At 37.1% G+C, this 19,736-nt stretch overlaps 3 protein-coding genes across 4 annotated transcripts; all 3 read left to right on the forward strand.

Moving 5' to 3' along the window:
- The first annotated feature begins 262 nt into the window (after window positions 1-262).
- emp3a (epithelial membrane protein 3a (MAM blood group)) lies at window positions 263-5,147 on the forward strand. Its single transcript, XM_062986554.1, has 5 exons — window positions 263-369; window positions 2,370-2,471; window positions 2,879-2,981; window positions 3,099-3,239; window positions 4,031-5,147. The coding sequence occupies exons 2-5, from the start codon at window positions 2,394-2,396 to the stop codon at window positions 4,216-4,218; spliced, it is 510 nt and encodes a 169-aa protein (XP_062842624.1). The 5' UTR covers window positions 263-369; window positions 2,370-2,393; the 3' UTR covers window positions 4,219-5,147.
- Window positions 5,148-6,756: 1,609 nt separating this feature from the next.
- fam83e (family with sequence similarity 83 member E) lies at window positions 6,757-14,372 on the forward strand. 2 transcript variants are annotated; one of them, XM_062986869.1, is made up of 8 exons: window positions 6,757-7,215; window positions 8,841-8,987; window positions 10,342-10,466; window positions 10,785-11,225; window positions 11,503-11,553; window positions 11,717-11,948; window positions 12,771-12,929; window positions 13,508-14,372. In XM_062986869.1, exons 1-8 carry the CDS (start codon window positions 6,757-6,759, stop codon window positions 13,685-13,687), a joined length of 1,794 nt encoding a protein of 597 aa, XP_062842939.1. In that variant the 3' UTR covers window positions 13,688-14,372. The 2 variants fall into 2 exon arrangements, with proteins under 2 accessions (XP_062842939.1, XP_062842940.1); XM_062986870.1 differs by having other exon boundaries at window positions 11,720-11,948.
- A 756-nt stretch (window positions 14,373-15,128) lies between these two features.
- Window positions 15,129-19,093, forward strand: tnfrsf9b (tumor necrosis factor receptor superfamily, member 9b). The gene is made up of 7 exons (XM_062987089.1): window positions 15,129-15,252; window positions 15,803-15,922; window positions 15,996-16,130; window positions 16,374-16,446; window positions 16,518-16,651; window positions 16,767-16,904; window positions 18,875-19,093. Exons 1-7 carry the CDS (start codon window positions 15,129-15,131, stop codon window positions 18,991-18,993), a joined length of 843 nt encoding a protein of 280 aa, XP_062843159.1. The 3' UTR covers window positions 18,994-19,093.
- Window positions 19,094-19,736: the final 643 nt, after the last annotated feature.

Genomic DNA, 19,736 nt, shown 5'->3' on the forward strand with positions numbered 1-19,736 from the left:
TTAAATGATTTCAAAGTACTTTGTGTATCACTTTAACTTTGCAAGAGATGTTGACTGTTTGACAGATGGGTCTGGTTCTAGTTATGATTTTAGGTGGACCTCTTCCTCAAAATCCAGTCCAAAGTTTTTACTAAAGGAGGGCTGCACTCTGGCGGAAATGGGCGTTAAGAGTTCCTTTTACAAAACCGAGCCTTCATTCCTTTCCCATATAGCTGCTTTTTCCCCCCAAATGAAAGCAGACAGAGTGAGTAAGAAAGGGGGAGGGGAGTGGCAAAGGGACCAAAAAAAAGGACAGAGCGATGACCAGAAGAGAGGAACACAGTTTGAGTTTGAAGACTTGTTTACTTCATCTCCACTTTACTACAGAAGGTATGGTCTAATTTTGTTCATTTTAAGCTGGCAGCATTACTTTAGGATTAGAGCAGTTAGTTGTATGTTGAGATTGGAGGGGTTAGTAGATATAGTTTACATGTGTTAAACATGAGTTAAACAAGGTAGTATTTTTGCAAAAGTTGGAATATATTGCAGGAATGTTTGTCCATGTAGTTACAGTTAAGAGAGCAATTTTTTTCCGGTAAGAGAGCTTTATGTTGGCATAAAGATAGCCAATATAGTTTTCATAATCTTTTTTACATTTAATGTATACAGTTAATGGAATATCAACACTTTTAACCAAGATTTTTGCCCAGCTGAAAGGCAGATGTGAGTAGAAACAGAACTAAAGTCAATCTGGTTTTAAACAGCACAACAATCCTATTTAGGAGGGGAGTGTCACTGAAGCGTTAAGAACTGAGTCTGTGCCAGGTACCCAAACATGAGCTACTGAACAAACAAGCCCATTGGGATACAGACTCACTTTCCTGTCTTTGCAAAACAGAATACAAAATGAACCCTATTATATGTTTTGTAATACCGTGTTTGAATGTTGGAACCAGGCCTATAACAGCACTAATGACAAACTGACTATGGAATTTAGGACGGTTGTGTGCCAGTGGTAAACTGAGGTGAGTCATTTTCACCCTGGTTATTTAGCAAGGTTAAGTGAGACTCTGAATGGGCTCTCTGTAGTACATACCCAAATTGGATGTTTGGACTAACAGGCAAAACCTAAGCTATCAAAAAAGTCAGGCATCCTATATAAGCCAACATTTGTGAATAGTCATGCTAAAAGAGAAAAAGAAAATTCCAAACTAATAACAGCTGAATGTTTTGGAAAAACACAACTGTAGAAAGTCATTGTGTGCTGGACATTTCTATCTATGAGAACATTTCATATCCAGCCCAAACAGTGAACACAGCCCTATTTAGGCATGTTAAACTGTCTTATTTGTTTGACATGATGCCATATAGTGAAAAATGATTCATCATTCAGGAGGATGTGTTTTGACATGGCTGTCTTAACCACTATGCCACTGTGTTTACACCACTCCACCCGTTGCCTAGCATTTGATTGATGTTATGCTTATGTGAGACTACTAACTCGTTTAAATGCTAATGATCCTTCCAGGGGCAGTTTGAAACTTGGTAGTGAGTTTTGCACAGATAGTTTGCACAAATTATACTTTTTGATCTTGTATGAACAGTCCCTTTGTGGCTGAGCTGTTGTTGCTCCTAAACATCATTAAACACTTAAAATGTGTGTAAAAGGTGGCATCCAATGACAGTGTAAGGCTAAATGGTTCTTAAAATGTAAAAACCCTGTGTGTTAATAAAAATGAAAATTAACAATGTACATTACATTAACTATTGCATGAACTTAAATCCTTATGACACTGATGTGTTGTTTTATGAGTGTTTGGTATCTAAGCTGTAGTAGGGAAGTAAGATTCTATTTATAGCTGTGATTACAAAAGTTAAGTAGAGTTTTTCCACTCACTTTATAAAATGCTAAGTTGCAAAAAAGAGAAGAAGATCCAGATAAGATGGAACTGAAACTGAGAAATGACAATCATAAGTATTGGCCAATAATTGTTTAAGTATTTACACCCATTGGAAATTTTCACATTTTGTAGTAGAATTAAAATGATAATAGACAACAATCGACAGTTTTTCATTAATTACGATAATATCTACTTAACTCACCCAGTCACATTACTTTCAGAAGAGTGGGCTATTCAAGATATTCCAGGGAAATGCACCAATCAGGTTTGGATCAACACATAACCGAATATTATGGAACTATAGTTATTTAAGAAACTGAAAATATCCACAGCAGTGACAGGAAAACCCTAATACCCCATTAAGGTAGGTATATGAAAAAACAAACAAACAAACAAACAAACAAAAGATGTCAAATGCTTCATACAGCAGAAAACCATTAACTAGAGAGAGTTTCTCACTGATGTTTTTCTTGCATTGTATTTTATTAGGTGAATAATACAGTACTAGCTACAATGGCTTTCCTGCTGATAGCAGTGACAACTTTACATTTGATCATTCTGGCCATGCTGTTCATCGCCACTGCTGAAAAGGTACGACTATTTTTGTACTTAGATCAAATTATTGTAAATTAGAATAAGTCAAACTGGTTCCATATTTAGATCATGTATTCAGGGTAAATGCAGCCAAACGGAGAACAAAATTAAAGAAAACCATCTCTAGAGTGCACACCAACAGTTTTAACATGGCAATGACCATACACAGCCAAAACCTGGAGTGAAATCAGGCCAAGTCACTGAACGTTCTCGACAGGCCAAGACCTAAACCTCATCAAACATCTGTGGAGAGACCTGAAGATGGCAGTTCAAAGACACTAACAAACCAATATGATGAAACCTGAAACTATCTGTCATGAAGAATAGGATAAACTGCCCAAATCTTCTCTACGTTTTCCTCATATTTCTAATAGTTTTTAATAACCTTTATTATTTTATTACAGTCTTGGTGGACATGGGAAAATGTGGAAAAAGCAGATCTTTGGCATAAGTGCTTTTATGACAACAGCACAGGAACTTTGATGTGTTCCTCTGCAAATGAGAATGGTAAATACTGTATAACCTCCTCTTCTGATACACTGCCTGCCTTAAACTACACATTAATAAATAAAAATAAATGAAAATAGATGATACAGCTAATGGTGAATGTATTGTGTGTTTTAGAATGGCTGCGGTCAGTGCAGGCACTGATGGTCCTGTCTGTGCTCGTCTCATCCCTCTGCTTACTCGTGTTCCTTTTCCAGCTTTTTACAACGTCAAAGCAAGGCCTCTTCTACTTTAGTGGCCTTGGCCAAATCTTTGCAGGTAAAAAGAAACAAATATACAAAATATAAATAAAGTATATAATAGGATTGTTTCCCAGGTGCTAATTCAAGGTATGTTTAAAGTCATTGTAAGATATATTATTTGTTCTGGTAGCTGTTAATACAATATAACATTTTAAAAATTAAACAGATAAATAAAACTTTCAGACTGTAAAACGAACCAGACTCAATCAACGAGTGTCAAATGGTTAAAAATGCATTTGTAGAATATTTCATTAGCCTTTATTAATATTAATAAAGTAAATAAACTCCTAATTTTGTCTATGAATTTTATACTGCTAAACTGCTAGAGCTAATTGTAGTGTTGGTTTTATAATTAAAGTTTTATCCTGATTAATGGTGTGATCAGTGATTTTCAAATTTGAACACTTTCAGTTTGAAATATTTGGAGAGGTTCTCATATTCTGGCAGCTGTCGACAAAATACATGCTCAGATGAAACCCTCTGTATTCTAAATTTTCAGTGTAAGATTTAGGTAACTGTCAACAAAGACATTTATACCTTAAGTGCTAGTAACACTGGAGCTTGCTTATTTTGTATGGCTGGTTTCCTCCCACGTCCCAGTAACATTCCATTAAGATTGCCACTAGGTGTGAGCATGTGAATAAGTGGTTGAGAATGCAATGCCCTGCAATGGACTGGAAGCCCAAGATAGGCTTACTGCAGCCATGACCAAGTTAAAGTGGTCACTGAGGATGAAGTAATGAAGAGGATAAAGTCCTTCAGTGATGTTAAACCATTCTCACTGTGCATTTTACTTTCTTCTCTTAGGTCTGTCAGTGTTTTCAGCTGTCCTCATCTACACCATTCAAAGGAAGGAAATCCTGCAGGACCCCCGTGAGCTGAGTCAAGGCCATTTCGGTTACTGCTACGTCCTGGGCTGGGTGTGTGTACCTCTGCTACTCGGTAGTGGGGTTCTGTATGTCCACCTCCGTAAGAAGAAAAGCTTTGCAGCCTGAACTGGGATTCTGTGTGCTCCATCACACTACAGACTGTCTCATAACCAAGTATTAAGCCTAGTTACGGATAAAGCATTGTGTCTCTAAAGAGAATCGGCATTAATAAGGCAGTTTAGTACTAGTACTGCTTTTGCTAACTTTCGCTTCTGAAGCTGCATGTAACGCCCTGACAGTCTGCAGTGTAACGCTTACTGTGTTTCAATAGAGGGCGCTGCTGTCCAGGCTTAAATTTCTGCTTCAGAAAATATACAGAAAATACAGAAATGGAGTTTTTGTGCATTAAAACATATAAATGTTAGACATCATATGTTCTCTATTACATTTTCCTCCAGCAGCTTGTCATGGGTGCCGAAAGTTTATAGCATTGTAAAATACAACTGGATCTTTGTATCTATCAAACCTAAAGCCTGAATAAGAAAACTTTCATTCAGCTCTAGGGAATTTTTATTTTGAAAACAGGACGTGGCATTAGAACTTTTACCACATAGTGAAAATGAGAGACATAATTCTATCACAATTCCCCCCTCCCCAAAGCCCTAGAATATTATTCCTTAAACTGCACAACTGCACAACTGCATATAGTCTTCTGTCATTTACCAAACTTAAATACAGTTTAATTCATTAAACTCCCAACAGGAAAGTTTGATTTCACTGACACTTAAGCATCATTTTACAGGCTAGTGTGACCTATCACTCAACAGCTGAGTTGTCATTTCTAGACTCTTACACTTTATAGTAACAATAAATGACTGGGGTAGCAGAAATTAATTTAACAAACTTGTTGGAACAGTTGCATCCTATCCTAGTAAGTCATGTTAAATAATCTGTATGCTTTTCAGTATTATCCATCCACTTACAGTTTATGTCTGCAGATGTATGTTAGATTTTATGCAGCTAAATAAATGTCTAAAAATAATTTTAAAAATGAACTTTTCTGTTTCTAGCTCCATTTTTATTGCTGTTCCCTAGACCAGGTTTAGTAAGATTTCTTGAAAAAAAAAACCATAAACATGAGTTAGCTACATAAGTTGTTGTAAAAGACATTATCTAGAAATAAATAATTGCTTAAAAACTTTCCCATTCCTTTGGCAATGATATACCCCATGCAAAGACAGATGCTAACCTTTAAACTTTGTGTTTGAAACAACTGGAATGGTCCTTCTCTAATGACTCAAAAATCTTGTTTTTACTACTGTAGATGGTAAAATCCTTTCATTTCTCACAGAAACATTTCTATACTAATGGATTGTTTGCGTATGCATTATTTTTTTTTTTTTTGCAAATTGGTTATCCTCAACCAATCCCAGGTTGTAAACAAGTGAAACTGATTCCGATTTTTTAATGATTAAGTGTTAAAAGGTTTTATGATGAAGGCAAAACTTTATCTCTTAATTATGCTGATTTCATTTAATTACATGTAAAAGACAGTTTACAAACCACTGCTTTATGTTTTTACTTGCATTTTACTAGCTGTTCTTCCTGAAATAAGGTTTGTATGTAAACAGCTAATACAGAATCAATACAAGACAGAAATATAACCCTGCCCATTTATGTACAAGTTTCGCATATGACTTTCCCAGCAGTTGGGAGGTGTGCCAGAAATGATTCTGCTAGATAGAATTTAGTATTACAACACAATAAGATACAAAGACAACTCGGCTAGTAGGCATGTATAAACTCACTACTATGAACTTTAGAAAAAGGTTTTAATTATAAATTTTCACGTTCAAGAACTGATATGAAAACTATGTGGTTGTCTGTGTGTGTGTTTGTTTATGTGTGTTTGTGTGTTGTATAAGTACCTCTGGGCTGTAGATGCTCTTGTTGGAGGAGTTCTGGCCCAGAACTGAGACTTGCTCATCTGGTTGAACCAGTCACGATTTGTATAGAAGTGATCAGAGGGCATGGAGAGAAAGGAACTTTGTGAAAACTGAGGGTAGATTAATAATGGAAGAAACATAATATTGGAATACGCCTTCTTTATGTTTTAGAATAGAGCGAAGATGGAAAAGGGAGAAAGTTCGGCTTTCTTGCTCTTGGAAAAGGATATTTAAATCTGGTTGTATGTTTCTGGATTACCAATTAAAAACAACTTGAAAAAGTAAGTAGTACAGTAGGTGATCTCTTTTAGAGATCTCTACTCAGTTCTTCTATTAACTTTGTAAAAACCAGTAGTGCAGTTTTAAGTAGCAGAGGTTAGAATTCAGAAATCTTACAGTTGGTGTATTTTTACCTTTTCAGCTTTTGTTAACCCAAGAGTTCTTGATTCAGTGATATTTCTAAAGTGCACATCTTGTGTAACAAAGGGTATGTGACGTGTTTCAGATACGCAGAGAACATTCTTTGTAAGTTCTTTCATCGCCTCCAGCACAAGCTTTTCACTCACAAACGACCATTCTATGGAAGTACAACGAGAAGTATCTCCACCACATGAAAAAGGAACCTTAAAATCGATACAAATACCCAATTCAGTGTTTAGTTTTGTGACAAACACCATGAGAGACATCATCACCACGTAGAGAAAAGACCTTTGGTACAATGTCTTACTCTCAGCAACAGAGTCTCGATAATGATGTGGTCTTCTTTCCGGTGAACGACTCCAACCCGGAATTCCTTCACTGTGAGCGGGAACGATCTGCCCTGGAGTGCCTGCTGAGTGGAGGTACAGGAGCTTTTTACAACAAACTCGGTGCAGATCAACTCTGTCCTTTTCTCTCACCCAGTGAGGTTGACCAGGTCTCCAGTTGGACTGAGGACTACAGGAGTTCTGAAAACCTTGAGAATGGGGATGCTGGTAGTGAGATCAGCTTGGACATGGACTCAGGTCAATACCTTCCTGCGCAATCAGACACACCAGCTCCATGTTTGGACCTAGGCTGGCCGGAAAAAGATAGATGGGATTGTGTGGAGCGTGCCATGGTGTACACCAATCCCCCATTGCCACAGGCCCCTCACATTAGGGAGGTTATCAGGACACTACTGCAAGGAGCCACCACGGTAGGTACCAAAAAATTTATCATATCAAAGTTGAATATAGCTCTGAACAAGCTTAAATGACTTTTCCCTTAAACAATTATTCATTGATTTAAATATATGGTAAAATTTTAAAGCAAATGAAAGCAATAAATTAATATTTTTTAGAAAATGACCAACACTAGTGATATAACATTTTATCTGAGGAGCACCAAGAATTGTATAATAAAACGTCTGGACTAATATTCTTCTAGAAATACTTTGGATTTTGTTTACTCTAGTCCCTTCATAAATCATAAAAATCTAACTGTATTTGAAACTAATAATTCATCAGGCTTAATTACTTAAATATAATACCAAGGTGGCACAGCTGGTAGAGCGGGTGCTGCAGAGCAACATGGACCACACTACCCATCACTGACTGTGAGAAGTTTTCCATGTTTTTGCCATGCTTTTCTCTGGGCGCTCTACATACCGCCTCAAAAATATAAATATGCAGCTATACTTAAGTGCCTCTACTGAGTAAGTAAATGTGTGACTGTTTATCACCCTTCAACAAATTGGTGCCCAGTTAAGGGTTTGTTTCTGCCTTTCAGAATTTTTTTATTGGGTGGCGCTGGAGTCACTGTGGCCCTAACCAGGATATAGTAAAACAAAATAACCTAAAATAATAAAAGAATGGTTAATAAAATCTGTAATGGAAAATAACAGACAAGCATAAATAAAAGGAACATCTTCCTAAATAATTGAAAGCATTAATATCAACGTTTTTGCCGCTCCACATCAAGAAGGGCCTGGGTTTAATTCCCTGGCCCAGCGATCAGGGTCCTTTCTTTGTGGTGTTTGCAAGTTGTGGTGTGTGCATGCTGTGTTTAAAGAGGTTTGATTTCTCCTAACTGACTTACTACTTGTCTAAAAGTGTTCATACTTTTGTCATGATCAGTATAGCGTGAACAAAATTAAACATTATAACAGGGATAGTGCATGTAGGAGGAGCTGGAGCAGTGAAATTGGTGTATGAAGTTTGGTGGGAAAGTGCACATCCCCCCCCCCCCCCCCCCCTACCCAAAAAAAAAACCCGTCTGAGCATGAGAACTTTAATGCCAGTGATATCTGCATAACTTGCCTTTAGAAAATTGGCACAGATAAATGTAAAATATTTAAATCAGTATTAAATCATTGGATTCAAAGTCAAACTTTTTTTTGGTGTTATAAGAAGTTTGTTCACTAATTTCACATGTAGTAACGATAACAAACAAATCAAAAAATACAATATGACATACTGATTAGTTAATATAATTGTGCTCTCAGTAGTTAGTTGGTATATCCTAAATTCCATGTGATACATAATGGATCAGAACTAAATACTGAAACATTAGCATATGTAAGTCATTAATAGCTATAACAAATAAAAATTGGCCCTTAACTCCTAATTAATTCTACAGTACATAACATTTAGGACCTTTTTGTAGAAATATATCTTATCTTGCAAGTAAACAATTTATTAGACAAGTACACCTTTCCTACAGTGCACAGTAATCTGATAGCAGCTTCTGGCAAATCAAATAAAAAAACGTTGTGACTGAAACACAGTAGAAATGTAAAAGGTATCCTTTAAATTCACAGCATGTTGGTATCTGTTTGTTTAGCTGATTGCTATAGTCGCAGACAGACTGACAGACAGCACTGTGATTGGAGATTTAAACTTAGCTGCGTCACGTGGAGTTGCTGTCTATATCATCCTGAACCAAAGATCTGCTGAAAAAACCTTCTCACCAAACAAGCTGCAGCATCCGGTCAGTCAAACACCAGCACATCAACACCTCCATGTGTTACTGCAGTAAGACTTACACTATATGTTTACTATTCTCTCACTTATTTCACACTTTTCTTCAACATATACAAATGTAACTTTATTCTATAGAGAGTTTGTTCCACAACTGTAGTAAAATCACTTTTTAAATCTAACACATTCCTGATTAGAGAAACCAAAGGCATATGATTTGCTGATATTTGCTTTATGCTGATAGCTACGTTTACATGAGTATGTTTAAACTAGCATGTGCTGCATTCTTTACTCCTTCAGGTGTCAAAGAAAGAAATGTGAGTAGTTTAGAACAAAAAAGAGTAACAGGTTAAACTGCATTCATACAATCAGAATGACAGAAAAAGGACATGGCTTCTTGAAGGTGATAGAAAGAAATTATCTACATATTTACAGACAATGATACAATTAACCCTTTCATAAGTGGAAACAGAAAACAAGACTGAGCAGAAATACCAGTGTTGGTAGACAAAACAAAACAAACAAAACAAAAAGACAGATTATGCCACAGCGCAGAGAGAGGCAGTCCATATCTGATATTCTACCTGATTTTATAATGTCAGTTAAGGATCAATATTGTGTCTAATCTGACATTTTTAACCCAGATTTAAGCCACTTAATTTCTTTGTGGAAATTTCATACATATCTGATATACAGCTTAACAGTCAGACCAGACTGTATGAGGTTTGGTATGTTCTGCATGTAAGGCTTCAGGTGTATTGGCTGCTTTAAATTGTTCTTATGTGTTATTTAGTAAGTAAATGTGTGTGTATATGATACATAAAAAGGTGTTGCTGCTATATACCTTATACCTCCTTATACCTTCACTGCTTTATATCTTCTTATAACCACTAGAAACAAAATTATATCCCATGCAGAAATAAACCAGTTTTTTGTATGTGTAGTATGAACCTGTATATAAATATCAAAGGTCTGACCTTTTAGGATTTTTTGTAACAACGCATGATCAAGTAAACTCAAGGTTTCACAAAACCACAAATTCTTTCCTTTACAAAAATACTTTCAACTTTGCAAACTAGGATTTACACAGATTTTTACTATTATTTACAAATACCTTTAACTAAAGAATGTATGAAAGCTATCTACAAAATTAATGTTTTGCATAACTGTTGAGACACTGCATAACTGTTGAGTAAGCTGCCCCCTGGCTTTTTATTCTTTTTCAGTACCTTGAAACGTGTTGAAATAATCTGGGGTAATCTGTTGTGCTCTATAGAAGTGGAGAATAGAGATTATGTAAAAAATGTTGAAGTTACTACTGCTGTTAAGTTAGTAAATTTATCATGCTACATATTTTTTGACAGAATATAAGGGTTCGAACTCTGGGGGGAAAGTCATTCTACTCTCATGATGGAAAGATGGTGGTGGGCGAGCTGAAGGAGAGTTTTATCCTTGTGGATCTTTTAACCGTGGTTCTGGGGAGCTACAGGTATAAAATAAAATAACATACACATTTTTTTTTCTTTACTCAGTGAAAGAATGTAGCAGGTTGTGTGGTAACACAAACATAGAGGTCATTAATATCATACCAGACACTTTTCAACAATAAACTGTTTAGCTGTTTTTATGTTTTACTGTGACAGATGTTGTGCACTGTATTTTTTACAGTATAGTTATTTTTCTGTTAATCTAAAAACCTTAAAAATAGAACAATGACTTTTAAAAAGTAATCTATTTAATTTGTGAGACTATATCACAGAATTTACAATCTCCCCCGAATTCCCTTGATCCTCTTTGTATTTTCCAGTCTCACCTGGACTGATGCACATCTGCACCGGCAGCTCGTCACTGTCATGAGTGGCCCAGTGGTGGAATTTTTTGATCGAGAGTTCCGCATCCTTTATGCAGCCTCACTGCCCATCCCTGATTCATGGAAAGATGCAAAGCCTATAGAGTTACCCAAGACTGATGTAACTCTTCACCAACCAGAACCAAATATTCAGAAACAGTTGCTTCAGGAGAGGTGTCCCAGCCCTCCCACACCCATTACTAACAATCCTATTGACTGGGAGGCTCTGGGGGTCTTGAAGAAGAGTGATAGCTTCCAAGAAGGTGATATCTATCCAAATGTGTTTTGGGAGGAGACGCCAAAGTATCACAGAGCAGAATTCAACAGGCACAATGGGGTTACTGGAACTGGAAGAGAATTTGGTGATCTGTATGCAACTGAATGGCAAACTGAAAACAAGTGAGTAGTGCTGGACTTGTTCTGTTTTGGATGTTTTGTATATACTATAATAAGTTCCAATAATATTTATGTATTTATGTAAGTATATATGTATACATGGACTGGCTTGAAGGTCATGCACACTCAGCAGTGGTTTTTCAGCCTTGCCCCACAACAGAGATTTCCTGAATCTTATCATCATAGTGAAAACCTAAATTATTTGCAATATTGCACTAAGAAATGTTTTTTTGGAGTGAAAACTGCTCATGCCTAATGCTCTTGTTTATTTATGGCCCAGGTTATTTCATGTTGACCCAAGACACATACGAGATCATCAGGGCATGTTTGGGTGAGCCTGATATTGTTGTACTTCTTTGAGGATTCTATTTCTCATTATAAAATGCAGATTTATTAAATACACAGTCATATAGATTGTGACAGGTGGATTTATAGTGCAAGATGAAATATAATGATATATGTATACATTATTTATGTATTTATTTTGGTAAAAGCAGCATTCAAAACCCTGAGAGACTGCAGTATGGATTTCTGAGTCCTGACCGTGAGGAGAGAGGATCCAGGCTCAGGTATCGAGACATCAGTACAGAGATGAACCTGCAGGAAGACATGATACCTTTTTCACGAGCTCACAGACAAGATTGTGCACCAAACCTAGATTGGAGTCAGGAGGAAAATTTAGTTCCAGAGATGACAATACCAATGTCCACTGCAGTCAGTAAAAAGGTGGGATAGCAATTAATTACATGCATATACTTTCAATTATTATACAGGGGATGGACAAAACTACCACAACCATGACAATTAAACAGTATTAAAATAAAAAAGCAGGTCCTGGTTTGCTCTCAAGAAAGGTTTATTTTTTTAAGACAGTAGGGGCTGCTGTTGCACTGGCAAGACGGCAAATTGCCATTTGTGCCTGTCGAGTGCCTGGCCAGGACGGAGTTAGAGATTCAGGTCTCTGATGTATTAGACTGCTGTGTCATTTAAGCGCCTCAAAACAGCTTTAATCATTCTCGAAATGTTGTCATTCCTGGGTGGTTTGTGGTGGACCTTCTGCAGCACTTCTCATTTAGGTTCAAGAACAATTGGGATATTTCACAACTATCCATTAAGTGCTGTCTGTCCCTCTCAGTCAGCTTCATCTTGTGGCTGCTGTAAACGTTTCTCTTTGCTGTTGTTTGTATGTTTTGCATAGTCTCATGATTTTCAGATCTTTAAAACTGTTTCTTAAGAAACATAAATTCATTTTCTTTTGCACCTTCAATTTAGACACCCTATATTTACAAAGTTGTTGTTTTGAAATGTCACATATCAAAATGCTAAATATAGGAGATGTTTTAAAGCAGTTGCATGTTGGTAATTTACTATAATCCTATGCAACTGTGTTTGTAATTTAAGTTCTATAATTACTTTAATGTGTTGTACTTGTTATTGTATTCAAATCTCCCTGTAAGTCTTTAATAACTGTGGTTGGTACATAATGATACAACTTACAATAAACTAATTTTACCTTCTTTTTTTTTTTCTTTTTTTTTTTGCTTTCAGAAGCCAGTTGTTGTAAGTGTCCCGCAGACTGAAAGATCCTGGAATATAAGTGACATCCTGAGAAAAAGCATGCGGAAGGGTGCTAGGAATACACTCAACAAGTCTGCTTTGGACCTGAGTACACAGGAGACGGACATACAAACAAATCAACAGGCCAATGTATGTAAAACCTTTTATTTTAGTTTATAAACTGGATAAATATACACTACAAACTATATATTACAGACTAATGCAATATGTACAATACAGGGTACATTACACTTATTAATTTATTTTAGGCAGGCTGGATAGGGCATGCTGGATAGGGCATCACCTAATTAACCACCAACTTTTGTGGGCAATTTAGCCTAGCCAATTATTTTTTAAGTCAGAACACTATTCATATTAAATGAAGTTTTCAATATATTCCGGCATTTGTCATTAAAATCTTACTGAAGATCTTAAAAAGGCTTAAAAGCTGCCCAAGTATATTAATTAGAGAGGGGAAAACAGATGACCACCCACAGACCATTTAACTAATCTGGACAGAAAGATGCCACTTGACTTAAATAAATAAGATGTTCTAGCTTAGACACACTAAAAAGTGAGGTTGTTTTTTTGTTAGAAATTTTATTATCCCTTTAGCCAAAAACAGTGACTACACCTTTAAATGTTGTTGGAATTTGTCCATTGGAATTCAGATGAATTTAAAAGCAGTAAATTAAAACCATTTTTTCTGTATTTTTTGTCTGCTTCAGCCGTTTGAGAGTTTTCCACTAACTCCAGCCCTAGCACTGATGAAAAAGCGAAATGATGAGGTTAAATCTTCACTTCTAAGGAGCTCAGTTATTGATCAGCCACTGTCCAGACACCGCAGTTTTAGTTTTGGCCCCCAAAGGGACTTCTGGAGAGGTCCTTTCTTCAAAAACGACAGCTGAAGAAGCCCAAACTACAGCAGAAAATACAATTCTACCAAAACAAAAAAACAACTAACTTTATTCAGAATTGGATGAACTAGCACTTAATTTGAATGTAATTCGTGTGTTTACATGGTATTCGGTGAAAGTAGATGGTTGAACATCTACTGTTTGTTCTGATGACTTGTAATGTCTTGACTGAATATGCTGATGACATATTGACATTGTAAGCACAGAATGTTGGTCATGGTCTATATGTGTGGGATTTTTTAAATGATGGTGTGCTTTAATCATTCAGTATTTACAGTATTTACTTACATGCTTTAAGGTTTTTAAATGTATAACACCCACACCCCCATTTTCCCCCAGTGCAGTCATATTTGATTACTCGATAGTATTGTTACTCTACTGCTGCAGGCCATAGCTAGTACACATGCTTCTTTTTACCTGCACAAGGCGGGTTCAGACGTAGATTTGTATCCCACTATTCTGGGTTTTTATTCAAAAACTATTGCTGACATGTTCATTGTATTTTTATTGTAGCAATCTTAAAAAACACCATTCCATGAGCTGCCAAGGGGCAGTAACCCCCCACCCCCCTACCTCCCAGAAAAAATATAATAACAGTAGGCCTACTACAGTAAATACAAATATGTATGTAGGGCAATAATAATAGTGTAATAATAAATATACTTTTTGGCAAAAATATGTGGACTCTCTTTATTATACAGTTAACATGTTTTAATATTTTAATACACTGTATGCATTAAAGCTCTATATTAACACCCATGGTTTTTGGGATGTTCAACAAACTTATGGCCATATAGTTTATATGGTGTAACTATGATAACATGGATTTAGAAGCTCTTTAAAACCTGGACTGACAGCAGTTATAATTCCTATTTTAGTGCTTTTACTTCCTTAAACCAAACAAGTATATGACTTCTTTTATACTTCACTTCAACTTCACTTTGTTCTTAAATTCCCCTGTGTTATCTTTATGACAAGGGATCGTATTTGACCTAACAATGGTATCAGATTCTCTGGTCTGGGAAATTTTCCTGTGATGGATTTACTGTTATCCAACAGCTGGAGTTTTCATTTTAGGGATTGCCCAAGTGTCTTCGTTTATGAGAAGCGCACCCAGCACACCCAACCCAGCCATGCACAGTTCATGTAGTAGAAGATTTTGATATTGACTCATTAGCAAAGTAACATTAGTACAGGACGTGTGTGTGTGTGTGTACATGAACTTTCTCACGTGTGAACGTGTGGGCACTTACAGTGAGGGGGTGTCAGTGGTGGGTGCATCATGACGTTTTGGAACTTACCCTGTGACTTCATGCATGACAGCAATACAGCCTCTAAACAGAATATAGGCCAGTGTTGAAGGTGGCTATACTGTGTGAAGATCAGTCTCTTTTTGAAGTCTGAACAACTGAGTGTGTATAGTTATTTAGCAATGTGGCTGGTTCTGGCATTGATGCTGCCACTGGCTCTCTCACTGGGCAGTGAGGTTGAATCAGGCTGTGCTGACTGGAGTTTAGACCCTTCAAAGCAAGCATGCTGCCAGACATGCAAACCAGGTACGTTTAAGAACATTTGCTTTAAAACAAAAAAACAGAATGACAGAGGAACTAACATAAGACAGAAATACTAACAAAGAAACACAGAGAGCACACATACTAACAACAAAAGGCTATTTATTAAGTGCAGATGTTTACAAACAGGTGATGATATTAAGAAATTAACTTCCTACCAAGCACCAGCCTGTATTAAAATGCTAAGCAGGCTTATTTAATTTAGCTCCTAATACTGAAAGGGTTTTTAAATTGCAGAACAGTCACAAAGTTTTAGTTTAGTTTTAGAATTTAGTTTTATTTGTCATTATGAAACTAACTACCAACATGTAGTTATTATAACAAAATCATGACAAATATCTTTATTTAGTAGTTTTATTCCTCTAGTATGATTCAGGGGACTTATAGAATCAGTTGCAAGGGTATTTAATGCAGTTCAGACAGCTAGTGGCTGCTCAACACCTCCATTAGACACTTTATTTTTGGCATCTATATATAAATGCTTGTGCAGTAGAACAGTAAATGATGAGGGGTTGTGGATGCATATTACTTGCAGGAAACCAACTGGTGAGACAATGTGGTTTGGACCCCCAGACGCTGTGTGCACCCTGTATCAATGGAACATATGCCACCGAAGGCATACCGAAGAGCTGTCTGAGATGCACTCAATGCTTAAGTATGCAGCACACAACATTTATAAATAATAAATAAATAAACATATACGGTATGAGATAGATTTTTTGTTTCAGGTCCAATGAGAGTTAAAACTCCATGTACTGCGAGCAGTGATACAGTGTGTGACTGTGATTATGGATTCCGCTGTGGTGACCAAAAGTGCTCCTTCTGCATCCAGGTGTGTGGTAAAGGAGAGGAGCCAAGTAACCGTAAGTCATTAAAAGGGTCTTTAATATGATGAGGATTTTAGTCTTATTAATGTATCTATTAGTAATCTATTAGTACATTTTGTACCCTTAAAAATTCTTAAAGGTTGTAAAATTGTCCTTAAAAAGTCAACAGTAATTTACAATGGTATTTTAAAAACTTTTAGTTGTGTTGAATTATATAAAAAACTACCATTTAAATTTAGAGAACATCTTTTTTATTCTTCAATCTATGTGCTACACCAGGAAGATGCCAGCCTTGCCCTGCAGGAAAATTCAACAATCAGACCCATCAGCACTGCATCAGCTGGAGCAGCAGGTAAAACCAAGATTCAGCAAATGCTTGTTTGATATTTAACTAGATTACTGACCAATCTTTGTTTTTATTAGCTGTCCATTTCCAAATCAGAGGATAATCGCAGCAGGGACCGCCGTCAGTGACATTGTGTGTGCAGATGTAGAACCCACCCTTCTGCCGCCAGATGTTAAACCCACTGCAATTCAACAAGACAGCGAATATATCTGTATGCAGTATATCCATAAGTGCTCTAAACTAGCGATAAGACAATCTGATTGATGATAGATAAGAATCATGTTTTGTTTAATTGCACCTGAGTAAATTTCTTTTTGTATGCATAGCTCCGGGACTGACACTGGCCATAGCTGTCATCTGTGCCTGTTTGATTCTCTGTTCAACTCTACCATTCTGTGTATTACTTCATTATAAAAGTAGAAAGACACTGAAAACAGCACCAATACATGTGAAAGCCCCAGCAGGTAAATATAAATTGCATATAAATTACATGTTAATTAATACACAGTACAGTTTCTTCAAAGTTTCTTGCCTTTTGAACTGTTTTAGTATTAATACCCCTTGTAGTCAAATATACAATGTAGTACAATGTAGTCACCACTGAAAAACCAAAAACTCTTGACCTCTGGCCTGATGACACCAATGTGGAATATTTTAGCTGAAATTCTAAGCAGTGTGAGTGGTGTGAATCTGACTATCAGCCAGGTAACACCAACACAACATCAAAAAATAGTGGTAGCAGTATCATGTTACGAAGTTTGTAGTTTGTATGTGGTTTGAATATACAGTGTATCACAAAAGTGAGTACACCCCTCACATTTCTGCAAATATTTTATTATATCTTTTCATGGGACAACACTATAGACATGAAACTTGGATATAACTTAGAGTAGTCAGTGTACAGCTTGTATAGCAGTGTAGATTTACTGTCTTCTGAAAATAACTCAACACACAGCCATTAATGTCTAAATAGCTGCAACATAAGTGAGTACACCCCACAGTGAACATGTCCAAATTGTGCCCAAAGTGTCAATATTTTGTGTGACCACCATTATTATCCAGCACTGCCTTAACCCTGCTGGGCATGGAATTCACCAGAGCTGCACAGGTTGCTACTGCAATCCTCTTCCACTCCTCCATGATGACATCAAGGAGCTGGTGGATGTTAGACACCTTGAACTCCTCCACCTTCCACTTGAGGATGCGCCACAGGTGCTCAATTGGGTTTAGTCCATCACCTTTACCTTCAGCTTCCTCAGCAAGGCAGTTGTCATCTTGGAGGTTGTGTTTGGGGTCATTATCCTGTTGGAAAACTGCCATGAGGCCGAGTTTTCGAAGGGAGGGGATCATGCTCTGTTTCAGAATGTCACAGTACATGTTGGAATTCATGTTTCCCTCAATGAACCACAGCTCCCCAGTGCCAGCAACACTCATGCAGCCCAAGACCATGATGCTACCACCACCATGCTTGACTGTAGGCAAGATACAGTCGTCTTGGTACTTCTCACCAGGGCGCCGCCACACATGCTGGACACCATCTGAGCCAAACAAGTTTATCTTGGTCTCGTCAGACCACAGGGCATTCCAGTAATCCATGTTCTTGGACTGCTTGTCTTCAGCAAACTGTTTGCGGGCTTTCTTGTGTGTCAGCTTCCTTCTGGGATGACGACCATGCAGACCGAGTTGATGCAGTGTGCGGCGTATGGTCTGAGCACTGACAGGCTGACCTCCCACGTCTTCAACCTCTGCAGCAATGCTGGCAGCACTCATGTGTCTATTTTTTAAAGCCAACCTCTGGATATGACGCCGAACACGTGGACTCGACTTCTTTGGTCGACCCTGGCGAAGCCTGTTCCGAGTGGAACCTGTCCTGGAAAACCGCTGTATGACCTTGGCCACCATGCTGTAGCTCAGTTTCAGGGTGTTAGCAATCTTCTTATAGCCCAGGCCATCTTTGTGGAGAGCAACAATTCTATTTCTCACATCCTCAGAGAGTTCTTTGCCATGAGGTGCCATGTTGAATATCCAGTGGCCAGTATGAGAGAATTGTACCCAAAACACCAAATTTAACAGCCCTGCTCCCCATTTACACCTGGGACCTTGACACATGACACCAGGGAGGGACAACGACACATTTGGGCACAATTTGGACATGTTCACTGTGGGGTGTACTCACTTATGTTGCAGCTATTTAGACATTAATGGCTGTGTGTTGAGTTATTTTCAGAAGACAGTAAATCTACACTGCTATACAAGCTGTACACTGACTACTCTAAGTTATATCCAAGTTTCATGTCTATAGTGTTGTCCCATGAAAAGATATAATGAAATAATCGCAGAAATGTGAGGGGTGTACTCACTTTTGTGATACACTGTAGCATTCCCACGGTGAATGATTAGCCATGTTCTTCTGCTTTATTATTGTTTCAAACAGGGCGGAGACAGGTACCAGAGCCTGAGCAATGCAGTTTCTGTTTTCCACAAGAGGAGCGTGGCAGCAACAGTGAGTCATCATTAATCAGCGATGATAAACCCTTCGAGCTGGTTGTATGATACTGTGCAGTAGCTTGTTGCATTTTAGGTCTTGTATAGGTTTTAGAAATTACTTAATTATAAAGATTGGTAAAATGTGGCTTTCTTAAGTAGGATATTTAAACTATTGTTTTTATAATTACATTTGTATAAATAACTTTGTTGTTCGTATTGTATAGTGTAGTATAGAATGGGTAGAGGATTATTTATGTGCATATTTATGTACTATGTACTAAAGTAATGTTTTATGTTGTCTTAAATCTACAGTTGACTTTAGTAGCAGTGTATAACAGTTTAATTTATTTTAAAAAGTTGTATAAATATTGCATGCATTACATTATAAAAACATAAATTTGCAATAATGCAAAATAAAATTATAGCCAAATATTTTGTGTGGTATGAATGTCTAAAGCTATACGTAGAATTTTTCTTTTCTCACCAGACCCAGGTAAGGCCACACTGGGTCCAGTGGGTCAAAATTTTCCAAACCACTAGCAACATATTTTCAAATGAAACTAGGCACAGGAAAACATTTTTATTTCTTTATTTTCTTCCATATGAGGTGTGCCAAATCTTACCTATTGTAACAGTTTTATATGATATTTTAAAACCCTTTGGAAAGTCTGTCTTTTACTTGTGCACATAACGTTGTGTGGTGTGTTGACATTCACATAAATTGCTGAGTGTATGTGGGTGAGTGGAGTGTATCTTACACAGCTCATTGCCTAAACAATGTTACACGACATGAATTCCCCTGCATATAA

The sequence above is a fragment of the Trichomycterus rosablanca genome, chromosome 24 (assembly GCF_030014385.1).
Source record: "Trichomycterus rosablanca isolate fTriRos1 chromosome 24, fTriRos1.hap1, whole genome shotgun sequence".
Classification (NCBI taxonomy): domain Eukaryota; kingdom Metazoa; phylum Chordata; class Actinopteri; order Siluriformes; family Trichomycteridae; genus Trichomycterus; species Trichomycterus rosablanca.

Bases quoted from the DNA above. Each gene is read 5' to 3' on its own strand.
- fam83e (XM_062986869.1), top strand. From the start codon at position 6,757: ATGTCTTACTCTCAGCAACAGAGTCTCGATAATGATGTGGTCTTCTTT. The intron at 7,216-8,840 runs GTAGGTACCAAA...CTGTTTGTTTAG, and splicing joins TACTGCAAGGAGCCACCACG to CTGATTGCTATAGTCGCAGA. The intron at 8,988-10,341 runs GTCAGTCAAACA...ATTTTTTGACAG, and splicing joins CAAACAAGCTGCAGCATCCG to AATATAAGGGTTCGAACTCT.
- emp3a (XM_062986554.1), top strand. From the start codon at position 2,394: ATGGCTTTCCTGCTGATAGCAGTGACAACTTTACATTTGATCATTCTG. The intron at 2,472-2,878 runs GTACGACTATTT...ATTTTATTACAG, and splicing joins TCATCGCCACTGCTGAAAAG to TCTTGGTGGACATGGGAAAA. The intron at 3,240-4,030 runs GTAAAAAGAAAC...TTCTTCTCTTAG, and splicing joins CCTTGGCCAAATCTTTGCAG to GTCTGTCAGTGTTTTCAGCT.
- tnfrsf9b (XM_062987089.1), top strand. From the start codon at position 15,129: ATGTGGCTGGTTCTGGCATTGATGCTGCCACTGGCTCTCTCACTGGGC. The intron at 15,253-15,802 runs GTACGTTTAAGA...TATTACTTGCAG, and splicing joins CTGCCAGACATGCAAACCAG to GAAACCAACTGGTGAGACAA. The intron at 16,131-16,373 runs GTAAGTCATTAA...GTGCTACACCAG, and splicing joins AGGAGAGGAGCCAAGTAACC to GAAGATGCCAGCCTTGCCCT.